We start from the raw sequence: 18,989 nt of genomic DNA on the forward strand, positions 1-18,989 counted from the left end.
ATACCGAAAATCCAAGCTTTCCTTTCATTTACCACCTCAAACATCACTTAGTTGATCCAGTAATCATCAAAAATAAGAGCTGGACCACCCCTACTTTGCCACGCCTCCCACCACCACGCAGGAGTGGAATCACCTGTACGGATTTCATTTCGAGTGGAATAGCACCGAGTTGAAGTGAAGCATTTACACAAGCTACTTACTCCCTTGATGAGTCCAGTGCGGATTTCAGGTCCCTTTGTGTCCAGAGCAATGGCGACTGGTCTGTAACTGATGGGGTTCGCGACAAAACTTTCGGTGGCCTCACGGACATTCTTGATAGTGTCTGCGTGGTACTGCAAACAAGAGTTCAGGTTACCTTTCCGAAAGTTGTTACCGAAATGAAATGCCTTCAGAAAGGCTACAGGTAAATCTTAGCTTCTTAAAAAGTTTTAGAACTTTAAAATGTTAACAGTTCGATTTTACATTCAGGTTCGCTTGTGTGCACAGTAGTTCCTGACTGCAGTAGAATATACGACACTACTGTACAATGTAATTTTACCCTTGCGAGAATGCCTTTGCATGTGTGCTGCCAAGTTTTTTTGCACGAAAAGCCTCAAGTGAAGTTACTGATTGTAGAGCATCCTATGCAGATAAAGGTCATGTTTAACACCCCAATAAAAAACACTAATCAACTTGATCATTTGCCCCTACAAGACAAAATCTACACACAAATGTTCATTAACTTTTCTGGGTGCGCGGCCCATTCAAAATACCACACATACATTGTTTTCCCCCCATTGAAAAGTCGGCGAGCCGGTTGCGCAGGAGGTCCAGATAGCTGCGCAGCCATGCAGCTTAAAGGGAACAGTGCACACCACCCAAGCGGCTCCCCACGCTGACACTGCCAGATACAAAAGGCAGCACCATAGTCAAGTGATTTGGCGCTCAGGACTTTCGGCACATGCTCTACAATATTGCATGCGTGCAACATTCCTTAATCCCATTTCCAGTTGGGTGCAGTCTGGCACAGAATCGCATGGATAGACAAAACAGGCTCGCTAGCAGAGTTACTATTACAGGCACTAAAGCCTTCTTCCCATCTCCCACCCCCTCTATTCTGCCACAACAGCCACTTCAATATTCAGAACTCGTACTCAATGGAGTAGATGCTTCAGCAGCAATGAATTCCGCAACTGTGTGCTCCAGTTACTCAAATGACCCCAGTTCAAACTTATAATCTTTATTGATGAGCTGCTGTCAATATTCTCTGTCCAGTGCATTACTTTCACTGCCAGTTATCTGGCCATTTGAACAAATACAATGCTTGATTTTTGTACAAATATTTTAGTAGTTTTTCCCACGGTCACAGGAGAATAGCAACAGGCTCAAAGTATCTTCATGCTCTAAAGACCAGACACAAATGAATCTGGTCAGAGGACAGCCATTTTAAAATATTAGGCAAGATGGCCCAGTCTTTTCAATCACTAGCAGTTATAGCACTAAGCATTTTAACAACTGTTTCACTTCCCTGGGAAGTGTGTTTATCTATAAAAGTGATAACCTCAAGGCATTATTACATTTGAATTTGTGCAATAGTATTGCAAAATATACCATTAGGCTTAGGTAATTATAAAGCTGTATAGCAATGGAATCCGAAGAGCTGAATATGGCAGTGAACGCATAGGATGTTATGCAATCTGATTCGGTACAACTTCGGGTTAAAACTTATCCAAAATGTTAGCGTTGGCTTGGCATCGCTGCCGTCTCCTCCTTTGCAAAGGGATAGAAAATAAATTGAGTTAGCAAGAATCAAACTATTTGGAACTTCAAGGCACGGCCAGGGTCAAGCAGAAGCTTGTAGTACCTGTAAGCTGGAAATCAGATCTGAATTGCTTTAATGTTCTGCAACAGAACCAATTTGTATAGCAGCAGCTGTTCCGACTTTCATTCTTCTATTCTCTGGAAAACTGCCATTTTGAGTCAACCACACAAAACAGCAGTACCATCCGGTATGGGTTCATGGAACAGCTCTAAAAGGATTGCCAGAGATCAACATTTTGTTCATTCGGCAGCTGAACTGCTTAGCTACACTGCAGAACCACTATAGGTGAAGGAGAAAGCAGCTAAATCTGCTCTGCCAAATTGTGAAAAGTCAGACATTAGTCCTGGCTGCAAACAGGCCAAGCAACCCCATTTACAGCCTTGCACACAAAGCTGAAGCCATCAGGCTCATCCAATGGTGCCATTGGCCCACTTGATTGGCACCCCAGCCACCACCTTAAACATTCACTCCCTCCACCGCCGGCACACCGTGGCTGCAGTGTGTACCATCCACAAGATGCACTGCAGCAACTCGCCAAGGCTTCTTCGGCAGCACCTCCCAAACCCGCGACCTCCACCACCTAGAAGGACAAGGGCAGCAGGCACAAGGGAACACCACCACCTCCAAGTCACACACCATCCTGACTTTGAAGTATATCGACCATTCCTTCATCGTCGCTGGGTCAAAATCCTGGAACTCCCTCCCGAACAGCGCCTCAGACTGCAGCGGTTCAAGGCTGTGGCTCACCGCCACCTTCTCAAAGGCAACAAGGGAGGGGCAATAAACGCTGGCCTTGCCAGTGACGCCCACATCCCATAAACAAATTTTAAAAAGTACACCATCTGATATGGTGTTGAGCCATACCAACAAGTTCCTATGTTTGATTTCCAAGGTGTGTAATGGATGCGATGGTAGAATAGATGCTCCAAATAATGCAAAAGGTGGATCTAAGGCAAGTAAAACATGTAGAAAATCCTATGAAGTTGCATTAGTAAAGCATCTGGGTAGGAACTTAAATAGGCCAAATCTCTTCATAGGATTTTCTACATGTTTTACTTGCCTTAGATCCATCTTTTGCATTATTTGGAGCATCTATTCTACCATCACATCCATTACTATAGGACACACCCTGCTATTTGAAGCACTTGGAAGAGATTCAATTTGTTACACAGCACAGCCAGAGAATCTATAAATAGACTCACTTGATCAATGGAACATATTCCATTTCACTTGACCTCTACGATACAGACATGCACACCAAGTGACACATTCCAGTCTCAACAGCTGAAAAGGTCAAGCAGATGGTCAGCTGGCCTCGCTGACCAGTCTGCATTTGATAGGTCAAGCATGCAAAATCCTGATCATCGATACTTCCAAGACCCGATGTGCGCCATTTGCTTTGAGCTGCCAATTAGTGGCTCATGTTCCTATCGGGTTTGTCGTAATTAGCTTTTCAATGCTACCAAGCCCTGAAGCTCCAAGGAAAGCGGCATCAAACGATATTGTACAATTTGAATATTTTTGACCTTGTGGCAACAGTAACGTCTGCTACCCACTTTCCAAGAATGGAGAGCTTTCCTTAAATACTACACAAGTGTTCACGTCTATTGCAATCATTCCATCTGCAAATCCTCCATCTTAAAACTAGCACTCCATTTACTCAGCCAAGAGTCAGAGGAAACTTTGTAAAGTTGGAAGCAACAAGACATACCTTGCTAGTGTAATTTTGCCCAACATCTTCGGTGAATATAAAACAGCAGCCACTAGTGGCCAAGGTTGAAACTTCCATTTTAGGTATAGCTACTGGTAAATTAACCTCAATTCACCCAGCATATGGTTTTTGCCAGTGACGACACGTTTGTGGGAGCTTGCAAATTGGCTGCCGCGTTTCCTACATTACAACAATGACTACACTTCAAAAGTACTTCAATGGCTGTAAAATGCTTTGGGATGTCCTGAGGTCATGAAAGGCGCTGTAGAAATACAAGCCTCAGTAACTATGGCTCTAGAGGACAGCATATTTCAAGTTGAAATGAGTCAGGGAAAGACTTGCTTCAACTACTCCCAATGTTAATGGAAGTAAAATCTTACCATTCTAAGTAAAAAAGTAACTGGAATGCTCCATTATTCCATTACTGTTTGGATGATGTATTCCATGCAGCAGTTTCATTTTTTTTTTTTACACTGGAACAACTGATCAAAAGTGTCACTGGTGAACATACCAAAACTGGCTTGCAGGGAAGGAAACCTGAACTCTCTTGTTGGGGCAAGAAATTGGCCTTTTATGAAATGGAAGAATATGAATTTACTTTTTTTTTAAATATACAAGTTTCCTAGTCCACCCTCCTGATAGTGCCAACTCTTACAGATAACAGTAGTCCTCCAGTACATTAGCCACGAGGCCAATCTTCATGTGAGCTGAGATAACTACAACTCAACAATAGACAGCATTAGTCAAGATTTTGCTAGCCTAAAATACACACGTTAACAGGGGTCATTAAATAGTTGTCAGGAGCATGAACCCTGGCTCATTGCCCCACTCCTAGCCAAGGGTGTTTGACACCCCCCTCTCCACACTTTAAAAGGTCACCCTGATGGAGTCAGCCAACTGCACGTAACAGAATTAAATCAGAACCGTCATGCTTAATGCTGCACCAAAAGCTTTGACAAATGCAGATACCTCATGTGTTCCGTGAGAAAAGTTCATCCGGGCCACGTTCATCCCAGCTTTGATCATCTCCTTCAGCATATCAATAGATCTGGAGGCAGGCCCTGGAAATAACCAGCGTAATTACATCAGTTCCTTCCAAGCACACAATCAGCGACTGCATTTCTATTTGCCTCCGACGGAGGGGAAATACAATGTGATGCCACCACACACTGGAATTCTCAGCGTGATGAGATAGAGAAAAGAGTAAAGTCAGAGGCTTATGGCTGATCCTCTTGGGGATCCAATGCAAGACAGTAGCTTTCAAATGCAACTAACATTTCCAAGTTAATAGATAAAAGGATAAACTTTCCTTTCCTAAAGGATGCAACAATCAGCAAGAGTATATCAACACAGACAGCAATGGATCAGGTGGAGATAAAGTGCAATCCTTTCAGGAAGCTATCAGGTTCAATTTAGGCCTCCAGATCAGGCAGAGAGATTAGCACTAGAAGGGAAGCATGTTGAGTACACAACACGATTGTTAAGGAAGGCTTCAACAAGGATAAATTAGAAAGTCCACGTTGAGTGAAAGGAACATTTCTGAACATCATATTGATTACACAATTAAAGGAACCTTCATTAGGAATGGAGACATCATCAAACAAGTTATAAATAACCAGGATGATGGAGGGGATTGTAGAGACAGCACCTCACTCAATCTGGTTGAAGTTAAAAGATAGGATTCCCAAGCACAACCAGCCCAACTTTAGGAAAACAAATCTTGAAGGGATGAGGAAACCATGATTGGAAGTTCAAAGGAAAAATATAAATGAGAGAAAATAAAACACTAGGAAAGGAGGAGCTTATTGGCCAAAAGTAGAGTAAGAAATATGGGGAGAGGAAAGTGTCAAGTTTAACATTGCAGGTGGAACCACAGGATAGATGAATACACGGTAAAAAGGGGTAAAATAAAACCCAAATTAAGACTTTATGCAACATTCACTACAATATATTTGCAGCAAAAAAAATCTATGAAGAGGCTTTGACAGCAAGGGACTGCAAATTGAAAAAGGTGCTTCTGTTGACAAAGAGCACTTTCCAACAGGAGGTATAACAAAAATAGAAATGATGGGCACCAAGGGTCCAACAGAGGACAAGGCACCTACTCCCCACTTAACTGCATAAGATATGTAACAAAACTAGTCACATTCCGGTGGGTAAATTTAAAGTAATCACTGGAAACCAGAATGGTGACGATTTAAGAGATCAAACCAATAAATAAAAGAACATAAGAAATCGGAGCAGGAGTCAGCCATTCGGCCCTTCGAGCCTGCTCCGCCCTACGGCCCTTCGAGCCTGCTCCGCCATTCAATGAGATCATGGCTGATCATCTTCCTCAACTCCATTCACCGGCCCTATCGATTGATGCCCTTACTAGTCAGAAATCTATCCACTTTGGTTTTGAATATACCCAATGACTGAGCCTCCACAGCCCTCTGGGGTAGAGAACGCCAAAGATTCAACACCCTCTGAAGAAATTTCTTCTCATCAGTCCTGAATGGCCTACCCTTTATCCTGAGGCGGTGGCCCCTGGTTCTAGACTCCCCAGATAACCCTGCATTTTAAAAACACACCGCAGAAATGACAACCCACTGAGCTGGACATCAGTAAAACTTGAGAGCATCACCAAGCACTGAAGGATGTCAACCTGGCCTATAGGAGGGACAGTAATGCCCACCAAGTCTGTTGGAGTGTTTTTTTTTGAAGAAATCAGATTAAGCAGTCAAGGGGAACTTGAGGATCCTGCATATCTATATTTTTAGCAAACCCAACAATGCCATGCGAGACACCCGGCCACCTTGCAATCTTGTGGATGAAAGGCAGTGCCCCGTTTTGTCCCTCAGCTCTCAAAGTCCTAAGATGTGAATGAGCTTGAAGTGGGGTATTTGCATATGGCTCTCATCACTCTATACCCCTATATTGAAGCTACAGGCAGAGATAACAAAAGTGGATACTTTAGGCACATAAACCAAGAGAGGCTCAGAAACTAGGAATATTTGAACTGGGGAAATAGCAGACGCAGTAAACTCTCTTAACCGGCACCTAAATATCCGGAAACCTCTCAACCGGCAAAATTCAGGAGTAGGTTCAGGTAAATTTTACTATATATTAGTGGCCGTGTAACCGGGGTTCCTGGATCTGTGGCCGTGTAACTGGGGTTCCTGCACCTGTGGCCGTGCAACAGGGACTCCTGCACAAGTGCCGTGTAACCGGGGCTCTCGTACCTTGCTCAGTATACCTATCTAATCTGGAGTTTTTGATCAACCGGCACCACGCCAGTCCCGGATAAAAAAAGTTTCCTGTATTAGCAAATACAATGTGTATTTTAAATAATCCACAGCAAGGGGGCACAGTCTTGATCACAAGCTCAGGAGAAGGAGGAGAACAAACAATGGAAAGTTTAGATTCAACAACTAACAGAGGGGGGGGGGGGGGGGGGGGGAAAACCATACTTCCTAGAATACAGCAGTCAATAAATTCAAGACAAGTGATTTTTTAAAAATATAAACGAGGCACAACTGTCTCTCCTGTACATTTTGAAGTTAGTTTGTTCAGAGCCGTGCAGCTGCAAAATATTATCAAAGTCGAATGCAAAGATGTCAACTAATTCCATACCACATCACGGAAGACCTCTCCTGGTCCCTCAATACCTCCTCTCTGGTGAAGGCGGCCCAGCAGCGCCTATATTTCCTAAGGAGGCTGAAGGGATGTAACCTGTCACCCCTGATCCTCTCTAACTTTCGCCGCTGCACAATAGAGAGCATCCTGACAAACTGTATCACAGTATGGTACGGCAGCTGTAGCTACTATGACCGGAAAGCCCTGCAGCGGGTAGTCAAAACTGCCCAACGCATTACCGGCACCCGGCTACCGACCATAGAGCACATATACCAGAAACGCTGTTTACGGAGGTCACGGTCCATCATCAAAGACCCTACCCACCCCAGCCACAGTCTGTTCGCCCTCCTGCCATCTGGGAGACGCTACAGATGCATTCGCACCCGTACGACCAGATTTAGGAACAGCTTCTTTCCCAGGGCTGTCATCCTACTGAACTCCACAAATAAACTCTAAAGCCTGCACATCTGCCAATGCACTTTATTATGGTTATGTTAATGTATTACAAGCCAAATGTATGTTGAATGTTTAAATGTCTTAATCTAAATGTACTCTCTCGGAAGCCGCAAGCCTACATTTCATTGTACTGCACTTGTGCACTAACAATAAAGTTGATTATGATTAGGATAAATCCAAACTATAGAAAGCATTTTGTGGCTATTCTCGAATACTTACCAATAGTACAGATAATGCCAGTGTTCCGTGCAGTTGTTGCTTCGGAGTCGATATCCAACAGACACAGGTGCTCCAGGAAAGTGTCAGCCATGGCAGCATTCAGCTGCTGGCGCTGAACGAAAGCGGTTCCCATTTCGTGCGCAGTGTCTTGCGTGGTGGGCATGGCAGCTGCAGATTCGATCCTGAGGGAGGGAAACAGAGAATACTTAGTCTATAACAACAGAAAACGCTGGAAAAACTCAGCAGGCCAGGCAACATCCGTGGAGAGAGAAACAGAGTTTCAGGTCGAAACCCTTCTTTAGAACGGAGAAAAAAAGCAGGAAACCAATTAAAAGGCCAGTTTGGGGGCTGGGAAATGGGGGAGGGGATGAAAGAACTAAGGGGAGGTCTGAGAGGTGAAGAGACATTAAGAGATATTCAAGACGAGATGGTAATAGGAGAGGTGAAGAGACAAAAGATGGTAAAGAGACAAAGACGGTTCTAGATGAAGTGTGAAATGCGCTGGCAGAATGAGACAGCTGCCATGTGGGAGAGAGAAAAAAGGAAAAGGCACAAACCAAAGGTGTGGATAAAAAATATATAAAAATAATAGGGGCCGAGGTTATGATCTGAAATTGTTGAACTCGATATTGAGTCCGGAAGGCTGTAAAGTGCCTAATTGGAAGATGAGGTGCTGTTCCTCGAGCTCACGTGGAACAATGCAAGAGGCCACAGACGGTGAGGTCCGAGTGGGAATGGGGCGGTGAATTGAAATGACTGGCGACCGGAAGCTCGGGGTCACCCTAGTCTGTATTTAGTCAATAACCCCCTCACTTGAAATTTTTGCAGCTTAAGATTAATTATTACACAGGTAAAGGGGTGACTGTGGGTTTTTTATTTAAATGGCAGGTACTGCGCTGAGTGCCCAATGGCCTAATACGTACCCCAGCAGGGAGTTTACAGTTCCTATCCTTCCACATCTCCTGGACATCCCAGAGCTTCACACCAAGTACTTTTGAAGTCACTTGTGTAAGCAAACACAACCATTTAACTCAAATGGAAATGGTACCAGTGAGCCAAAGCTGCAGTAACATTTGATGAAGCCACAACCTTTGTCACTGGTGAACCACTCCCAGAGACCCAGTGCGCTAGACATTCCACCAGTGCCACCTAACGAGTCAACACGTCTAGAATGGCCCAGGATCAAGTGGTCTGTGCTGAGCTGGCCAGTCTTCATTAGCTCAAATTAAGGCACCCAAACTGGTCTCAGCAATCCTGGGCAATGGAGAGAAAGAAGCCAGATCTATTCTAGACCATCTAGTGCAACTTCTGGAAAATATGTACAAACAAACATCAGAGGAGAACAGGAATGGAACAGTCTATAATGCTCCCACCCAGTCCAACAGCCTGTTGGCACACTCACTCTAGGCTTACATTAATATTGAAAACTTGGGCAAGATACTAGAAGGGTTAGCAGGACCCAAGTACTATAAAAGCAGAATGTAAAGTTACATATCAAGATCGAACAGGTTTTTTTAAATATAAAGAAAATCTTTTGTTGGGATTTGTCTGGTTCAGTTAGGAATACGTTCCCTAGCCACCGATTTCATTTCCCCTCTCTGGCCCCTGTCGCAGGCTAAACCAGGCTGTTGACAACCTCAGACCTATTTAACCCAAGCTGAGCTTCCCACCCCATAACCATCCACATATCTGAATGCGGAGTCTTGGCGAAATACTGTTATAGCTAAGCTTCTTGAGGAGCAGGACATCTGACAACTTCCTCATTTCCACGTTTAACTGTGCATATGGGGACAGAGGAGTTGCTGTCCGATTCACTCGAACAGCGAGCCAGTTATTGCTACTTCAAAATCTGGGCCAGTATCGCCCGTCTCCACCCATCTGCTGCTGAAACTCACACCCGTGCTCATTACCTCCAGACTAGACTATTCCAATGCTTTCCTGACCAACTTTGCAGAAACTTGAGCTTATCCAAAACTCTGCTGCCCGTATCTTAACCCGCACCAAATCCCATACTTGCTAAAGTGGCTCCTGCGCCACCAGCGCCTCAAATTTGAAGTTGCCATCCTTCTGTTCAGATCCTTTCCTAGCCTTGTCCCTCCCCGTCTCTAACCTCCTCTCGCCCTACAACCATCCAGAAACTCTGCATTCCAATTCTGGCCTCTTCTGCACCCCGTGCTCTGGAATTCCTTTACTAAACCTCTGCACTTAGTCACCTCTCCGCCCCTTTCCTTACAGCAAGCTTTTGATTACCTATCCTAATGTCTCCTTTGGCGCACTATCAATTATCTGATTACACGCCTGTGAAACCCCTGGGGATGTTTTATGATATTGAAGGTACTACATCATTGCAAGTTGTTGCATTTAATGATAGGCTGAAATTAGGTCACAAAAATTTAGAAGTCTGTTGATTTAAGATTAGATTACATGAAATAAATTTGTGCTGAATTTCAAAATTACAACCATGAGGAAGAGATTGTTGACTTCAAGACACTTAAGTTGATCTTTAAGATTGGCATCCATGTACTGTACCAGCTCTCCATGTTTAAACTACTGGAACCAGCTCCCTTAACCTGGCAGTGGGATTGCAGACCAACTGAAAGTGGAGTACAGGATACTTTCGATTAACCGGCCCCTAAATAACCGGAAATGTCGGTTAACCGGCAAAATTCATGAGTCGGTTTCAGCTAACTTTTATTACTTGCACAGCAACAAATTGAGGAAGGCAAGGGTTTGGCTGCAGCTGTTGCTAAGCTACAGAGACGCTTGCAGCTTGTGGACTTGTTCTGAAGCAACAGGGTTTGTTGCTTTATACGGAGCTCTAAGGTCCGTATCTTTTACTACAGCGTTCGGTTATCCGTAATTGTTGATGAACCGGCACCACGTCGGTCCCGGATACCAGGAAGTTTCCTGTACTGATAAGAGTGCTGCATTACTGGAGATGCTGTCCTTTGAATTCAAAACAACATTTTAAACCAAGGCCCTAACTATTCATGCGGTTCAGGCGCAAGTTAAAGATTCCATGGCATAAAGAAAGTGCTCCTGACAGTCAGGCCAACTATCAAATAGTTAATCGAGTCGGTCAGATCGTTACCACACACGGGACTGTGCGCACAAAATGGCTGCTGCACTAAAAAAGTGAATTCACTGACTTTAGTGTTGTGTAATTAATGAACCCAAGGAAATTCAGCAAGTGCAAACTGGGGTTGCTGCTGGCTCTGACAGACTTGTGCTTCAATAACCGGTGGCACAAACCACTCACCCATACAAAAGCAACTAAAATGATTGAAATCAAAATGGAACACAACTTCAGCATTTGGCCATAGGCAGTCATGCAAGCTCTACCACAAATGTACATTAGGAATGTCATTGTGTAAACAAATCATTAACAAAAACTGCTAGCAAACCTAATTTATTCAATGAGTAGCAGCTTTCTTGCACAATATTGAGAATAACTAGAGTATAACTGACTGGCAAACTTTAAAAACAGCAATTATAAGCAGAATGTAGGTCACAACAGCTCGACAAGTGCAGCTAAATTCATTAAGCAGCTAGCCGGTGTAAAAGCTGTGCTCACAGGATAATCTTTACCAAGGACAGATTGACTCCATGCTTAAGTATAGAGGGCATCATGGCTTTAAATACACTAGTTGGCACTGCACGTTAGTAACCAAGTCTTCTTCAAATCAGGAGGCTTCCTGAAGTCAAGACTTGTATTTCACATTAAAATCACAAACTAGCATCCTATTTTCAATATTCTTGATTCAAGCAGCACAAACAAGCAGCCATCAACTCCAAGCCCAATGTTAATCACTGGGACAGGCCTGCACCACCAACTGCTGACGCTCGCCCACGTTCATACATGAAGGATAAGCACTACTGCTCCTCTTAGGCAGTCCCTCGGAACCGAGGATGACTTGCTTCCACACTACAAATGAGTTCTCAGGTGACTGATGCGTCCAATGCGGGACCTACAGTCTGTCGCTGTCGGGGTTGTCCATGAGGGTCCTGATGTTCCAGGTCCCAAACTTCATTTTAAAGGGTGGAAGATGGCCGTGCGTGAATTATTTTAACGTGGGGTAGCCGTTGCACACCAGCTACCACACGGGTTGACAGAGCAAGGTCTTGGTCCAGTGGCAGGGGGATCCAAGACAATTGGAGACCAGGCTCTGCTACATCGGCCTAGCACACACAAACATACTTCAGTACAACACTTGCCAACACCAAGTCAGTATCTCCATGAGGGAAGAAAATTGGAGGCTATAAACTTTCAAGTTGGCTTCTGAATAACTTCAATTTATAGAACACCTTTAATGTGATGAATGTCGAGGTGTTCCACAAGGCATATGAAAAATGGATGCCAAGCTGGGAAGGAGAAATTGAGGGTTAGCCAAAAGCTTAGGTTGAGTAGATGGTTTTAAGAGGGTTCTGAAGCAGAAAAGGAGAAGGGGTTTAGGGAAAGAATTCCAGGGAGGTGGACTTAAGTCAGTAAAAAGCGTCACCAACAGTTGGGCCGGAAGAGAGAGAGATTGAGAAAAAAGGAAAGCAAGGGGTTTAGATTGGAATGGGGTGGGTTAGTGGAAAACGCAGCCAAGGGAGATTGAGGCCATAATGGGATTGAAAAATTAAAGATTTTTGAATGAAGCATAAGAACCATTGTAGGTCAGTGAAAAATAGGGTGATGGGCAAGTGGAGCACATTAGGTGTGGAGTTTTGAACAGGAAATGCACTGGAGTACAATAGCAAAATACTGCAGATGCTGGAAATCCAAAATAACAGAAAATGCTGGAAAAACTCAGGTCAGGCAACATCCGTGGAGAGAAATTTGAGTTGACGTTTCGGGTCACCCGAAATGTCAACTCAAATTTCTCTCCACGGATGTTGCCTGACCTGCTGAGTTTTTCCAGCATTTTCTGTTGTTAACGCACTGGAGTAGTCAGGTATGGAGGCAGCAAAGGTACTTGTAATGCTTTCAAAGCAGAGGGACGGAGATCAGGGCAGACATGAGAGCAAGCGGTCTTGGTGATGGAAAGGATACGTGGCCTGAAGTTCAGCTCGGGGTTGAACAGGCCTTCAAGGTTGTGAACAGTAGTGCACGGAGGCTGTGGTGTGGTCAGAGAAAGCAATGCTATCAGTGGCAAAGCGTCAGTCTGATAGGAGCCAAAGAGAACAGCACTGGTCTGGTCTTTCCAGAGTGGAGTTGGAGAAAGTTACAAGACTCATCCAAGATTGGCTCAAGGTGACACCAGAGTTCCTCAGCTCAGGCTTAACTTGCACCAAAGGTTCAATATGCATCTAAAAAAGGGAGGTTGGGTGTAAAGAGTAGAGAAAGTAGGTTCACCAATTTATTATCTTAACACTTAAGCAGCTCTGGATGCATAAGATGCAGTGAAATTCATTTACTGCCTTTTTAATAGATAATTGTATTACAGGAAACTCTCGATTTACCGGCACCTAAATAATCGGAAATCTCAACCGGCAAAATTCAGGAGTAGGTTCAGGTAAGTTTTACTTCATATTAGTGGCAGTTCCTGGATCTGTGGCTCCTACACTTGTTGCTAAGCAACAGGGACGCTTGGTCTGTGGCTGGAGTTCCTGCACATGTTGCTAAGCAACAGGGAAGCCTGGATTTGTTGCTGTGTACGGAGCTCTCATCGTTTAACTATACCTCTCTGTAATCGGACCTTTTGATAAACCGGCACCACGCCGGTGCCGGATACCAAAGAGTTTCCTGTAATGTAATTTAAAGTCAACATTTAGAACAGTCGTCAATAATTGCAAAATGTCTGGCTGTACAAATTGCAAGCTAGCTTTGTACATACAGAATCTGCTTGGTTCTTCGGTCCTCAAGTGCAAGTCACTGGTTACCAGCCCCCCCATTCTTTTGTCCTCCAGTTTTGGCCACCTCCCTCTGCTCCACTGTTCCTGAGGCTCTGCCACCAATGGTGGAGCAGAGGGAGATGGAACGCACAGCAGCAGAAATGGAGACTTGGAACTCTCCCTAAACCCCTCTGCCTTGCTCACCCCATCTTTAAAGGGCCTCCTCCAAATCCACCACATCTCACTTCTACTTGGTATTTGTTTCTCCTCTGAAGTGCCCTGGGACCATTACATTAAAGGGGCTATATAAATGCAAGTTACTGCTGGTACAATAGTTCCAATATTTGCAAACAGATTGTATGATTCTAAACCAAAATGTAGCACAGTTCCTGAGCAACAAAATGCATCCAGTAAGTGGTAAATTTAATTTTAGATTCAAGAACCACATACACTTGAATGAAGGAACTTTTCGTACCACCATAATTTGCACTTTGGATTCTTATTGTCAATGATTAATACCATTGCATTTCCTGTAAGATAGCAACAGGAGAGTCTGTGTTGAAGAATCCTTCCCCTACTCAAAAATCCCAAGTAATCTTCGCATTTTGCACTCGTCCACTACACATCTCCACAGCAAGTGCTTTAGATTCAGTAAAAAAAAATACCAGCTGATTCCAAAATTAATTTACAATAGAAGGAATAAAATAGAAATGGCTGAGGGAAATGCATGTTTCTGCAGAAGTGCTAACATACCGCATCATCTGGGCTCAATATCTGAGTCACACTTTCCTACACAAGTGACCACACGCCATTGGTCAAGAAGCTCTGGAATGTCGAGGTCGTAAAAGCTGCTCTTTAAATGCAAGTTTTTTCTTTTCCTCTTCTGCTACAACCTTCAGCACACCGTACTATTTTATGGCACACACATTTGGGCACCGTTCCAGTTTGCAAAAGAATACCCATGAGTCAAGACAATCAGACTATCCAACCGTAAAAGTCACGAGAATGCCTATCTTCAATCAACATCCGTATCTGCATTTCCCAAAAGGCGTCACTGATTAGTAATTGTGGGTGGCTATCGTGCCTATTCTCGCCACTCCCCCAGCCAAGATCAGTTAACAGTGTGAACCAAATTCAGGGCCTTCCATACAGCTCACTACCTGGGATGGAACTGCATTTACCCACTCGGTACTCCCTCTTCTCAAAACCACCATACACACAAGAAAGGAAGCATACTGACGTCTTGCTAAAAGTGGCAGCAAAAACAGTGGCAGTCTTAAGAATGTATCCCTCATCAGCAGGCGGAAGTTTTAAGCAACTTGTACTTCATTTATACCAGAAATGCAAGGGTATACCCATCAGGAAAGGATGAACAGGCTGGGTCTCTTTTCTCTTGAAAAGAGAAGGCTGAGGGGTGACCAAAAGAAGCCTTTAAAATTATGAAAGGTTTTGCTAGACTAGAGAGAGTGTTTCCACTTGTGGGGAAGTGCAAAACTAGAGACCATCAATACAAGATAAGACACCAAAAAATCAAATAGGAAATTCAGAAGAAACTTCTTTACCCAGAGAGTGGCGAGAACATGGACCTCACTACCACAGGTAGTGGTTGAGGCGAACCGTAAAGATGCATTTAAGGGGAAGCTAGATAAGCATACGAGGGAGAAGGGAATAGATGGTTATGTTGATAAGAGTTAGCTGAGGGAGGATGAGGAGGTTCGAGTGGAGCATAAAACTTCAACATGGACTGGTTGGGGTGAATGGCCTGTTCCTCTGCTGTATATTTCATGTAATAAAGGAAACTACGATGGTATGAGGCACAAGTTGGCTAGGCTGGATTGGGGAACATTACTTAAAGGGTTGACGGTGGATAGGCAATGGCAAACATTTAATGATTGCATGGATGAACTACAGAATTTGTTCATCCCTGTCGGGCATAAAAATAAAACAAAAAAGGTGGCGCAACCTTGGCTAACAAGGGAAATTAGGGATAGCATAAGATCCAAGGAGGACGACATATGAATTGGCCAGAAAAAACAGCAAACCTGAGGATTGGGAGCAGTTTAAGATTCAGCAAAGGAGGACAAAAGGATTGATTAAGAGGGGGGAAATAGAATATGAGAGTAAGCTTGCAGGAAACATAAAAACTGCCTGTAAAAGCTTCTATAGATATGTGAAGAGAAAAAGATTGGTGAAGTCAAGCGTAGGTCCCTTGCAGTCAGAATCAGGGGAATTTATAATGGGGAACAAAGAAATGGCAGACCAATTAAATACATACTTTGGTTCTGTCTTCACAAAGGAGGACACAAATAACCTCCCAGAGATGTCAGGGAACATAGGGTCTAATGAGAGGGAGGAACTGAATGAAATCAGTATTTGTAGGGAAATGGCGTTAGGAAAATTGACGGGATTGAAAGCCGATAAATCCCCAGGGCCTGATAATGGCCCTAGAAATAGTAGATGCATTGCTGGTCATCTTCCACAATTCTATAGACTCTGGCACAGTTCCCATGGATTGGAGGGTAGCTAATGTAACCCCACTATTTAAAAAAGGTGGGAAAGAGAAAACAGGGAATTATAGACCAGTAAGCCTGACATCAGTAGCAGGGAAAATGCTAGAGTCTATTATAAAAGATGTAACAGCAGAGCACTTGGAAAAGAGTGACAGGATCGGACAAAGTCAACATGGATTTACAAAAGGTAAATCATGCTTGACTAATCTACTGAAAATTTTTGAGGATGTAACTGGTAGAATAGATAAGGGAGATGTGGTGTATTTGGATTTTCAGAAGGCTTTCGATAAGGTCCTGCATAAAAGAGATTAGCGTGCAAAGTTAAAGCACATGGGGTTGGGGGTAAGGTACTGACTTGGATAGAGAACTGGTTGGCAGACAGGAAGCAAAGAGTTGGAATAAACGGGTCTTTTTCCGAGTGGCAGGCAGTGACTAGTGGGGTATCGCAGGGATCAGTACTAGGACCCCAGCTATTCACAATATATATTAATGATCTAGACGAGGGGACTAGATGTAATATCTCCAAGTTTGCAGACGACAAAGCTGGGTGGGCGCATGTGCTGTGAGGAGGATGCCGAGAAACTCCAGTATGAATTGGACAGGTTGGGTGATTGGGCAGATGCAGTATAATGTGGATAAATGCAAGATTATCCACTTTGGTGGCAAAAACAGGAAGGCAGATTATCTGAACGGCAATAGATTGGGAGAAGGGGAAGTGCAACGAGACCTGGGTGTCCTTATGCACCAGTCACTGAAGGTAAGCATGCAGGTGCAGCAAGCGGTTAAGGTGGCAAATGGTATGTTGGCCTTCATAGCAAGAGGATTCGAGTACAGGAGCAAGGATGTCTTGCTGCAGTTGTACAGGGCCTTGGTGAGACCACACCTTGAGTATTGTGTGCAGTTTTGGTTGCCTTATCTGAGGAAGGATGTTCTTGCAATTGAGGGAGTGCAGCAAAGATTCACCAGACTGATACCTGGGATGGCAGGAATGACATATGGAGATTGGGTCGATTGGGCTTATATTCGCTGGAGTTTAGAAAAATGAGAGGGGATCTCATTGAAACTTATAAAATTCTAACAGGACTAGACAGACTAGATGCAGGAAGGATGTTCCTGATGGCAGGGGAGTCCAGAACCAGGGGCCACAGATAAGGGGTAAGCCATTTAGGACAGAGATGAGGAGGAATTTCTTCACCCAGAGTGGTGAACCTGTGGAATTCTCTACCACAAAAGGCAGTTGAGGCCAATTCATTAAATATATTCAAGAGTTAGATATATTTCTTAAGGCTAAAGGGATCAAGGGATATGGGGAGAAAGCAGGGACAGGGTGCTTAATTTGGATTATCAGCCATGACCTCATTAAATGGCAGATGGCCTACTCCTGCTCCTATCTTCTATGTTTCTATGTAACAGTCAAGGTTTGATCTTCATATCCAAGAACCTTCAAAGTAATTTTGAAGCTGCTAACTATAGGGAGGAGAGCTCCATTAACTAGACCCAGACTACAGTAATGACCCAAAAACTCTTGCAGCAGATTAAGAGGCATTTATAAATTAAAGCAAACCTTCATCCTTCTAAAACCACACCGAAGACACCTGGATCACTGCTAAGTAATGGAGACCACTAATGCTTCAGAACAACCTTGTCAAGTGATCCAATGATATGGTCTTTTAAGGTCATGAATCCTATAATTCTGCTCCAGACCTCAAACCAATTTACAGCTGCGATTGTAGATTAGAAACCTGTTTCAAGACCTGTCAAACTTCCAAATGTGTAACTCTCAATTGCACCCACCTCATGAAGGTTAAAGCCACATGTTCTCCAATGGTTGAGGAGAATGAAAGAATTGAGCAAGCCAGCAAGTAGCTAATAGACACCTACTCTGGCAGTTAAAATACATGGTCTGCAGTCCTAGGAAAAGTGAGAACTAGATCATGACATTAAATCACTTGAAAGGCAAACTGAAAGTGCTCAAGTACCAAGTGCAACCATGGTCCTGGTCTGCCTATAGTTGAAAGCTGTAATCCACTACAATAAACCACAACCAGTGATATGGTCAGTCTTGATTAGGGATCTTCAAGAGATATTGCAAGTCTCATGGTATTGATCAAGACTACAGCATCTAACCCAGGAGAAAGATGTGGGATTTCTCCAGCGTATTGGAAACCCCCATAAAGGGTCAACAAATGTCCCATTGGTTTAAGGGACCTAGTTTGAGACACAGATGCAGGAATCAGGTCTCCAATCTGGGTCTCTGGATTATACAGTGGAGACCAGCTATACTAGAAACTGGCCCCCCCAACACAGGCAGTCAATGGCTTAATCATTTATGCGCAATTGTAACATGGAATAATACTTGTTCAACATTTTATTCTCACAGCAGGGGGTTTTATTACAACACAAAGCCAATCACATTCTAACTGAACAAAAAGTTAAATATTTTACCAGATTATTTTAATGCACGACTGATGCAATGAATTGCACATATTACTAAACATGGATTAATCAGATATGACATACAAAAAGCTGGGATTGTATTGCGGTTACAGTAATTTTGGACTTCAAGCTCATGGGGAAGATTAGGTACATCATCTCCAAAAATTCTGCGCAGCATCTATTGCTGCAAGCATTAAACTATAAACTCAATTCCATTTAAATTGTTCTGATCCAGACAGCTGCTTTGCTGGTGGGGGCAGAGAGAAGAGGCTCGATGAAGCAGGATATAAAAGGAAACGTGGCTTTTTTCTGCAAACAGATTTTGAATATATAAATGCTGCACTGGAACAAAATACTGACATGTCAAGGTCATCCAGCTCTGCGCTAGTTCTCTCTTCACTGATGCTACCTGACCTGCTGA

The 18,989-nt window shown here is 43.6% G+C and overlaps 1 protein-coding gene across 4 annotated transcripts in view; it reads right to left on the bottom strand.

Annotated features, from left to right (window-relative positions):
- The window catches only part of pkma (pyruvate kinase M1/2a), a 46,958-nt gene that overhangs the window by 25,647 nt on the left and 2,322 nt on the right, over positions 1–18,989 (bottom strand). For all 4 annotated transcript variants that reach the window (XM_085972250.1, XM_085972252.1, XM_085972251.1 and 1 more), the window contains 3 exons: positions 7,806–7,987; positions 4,482–4,573; positions 201–332 (listed from right to left, as the gene is read on the bottom strand). In XM_085972250.1, the coding sequence (XP_085828376.1) occupies positions 201–332; positions 4,482–4,573; positions 7,806–7,968 (387 nt within the window). In that variant the 5' untranslated portion in view covers positions 7,969–7,987. The remainder of the gene's footprint in view (positions 1–200; positions 333–4,481; positions 4,574–7,805; positions 7,988–18,989) is intronic.

Source organism: Somniosus microcephalus, chromosome 32, assembly GCF_052327205.1.
Source record: "Somniosus microcephalus isolate GS21.2 chromosome 32, FLI_Smic_1.0, whole genome shotgun sequence".
Taxonomy (NCBI): domain Eukaryota; kingdom Metazoa; phylum Chordata; class Chondrichthyes; order Squaliformes; family Somniosidae; genus Somniosus; species Somniosus microcephalus.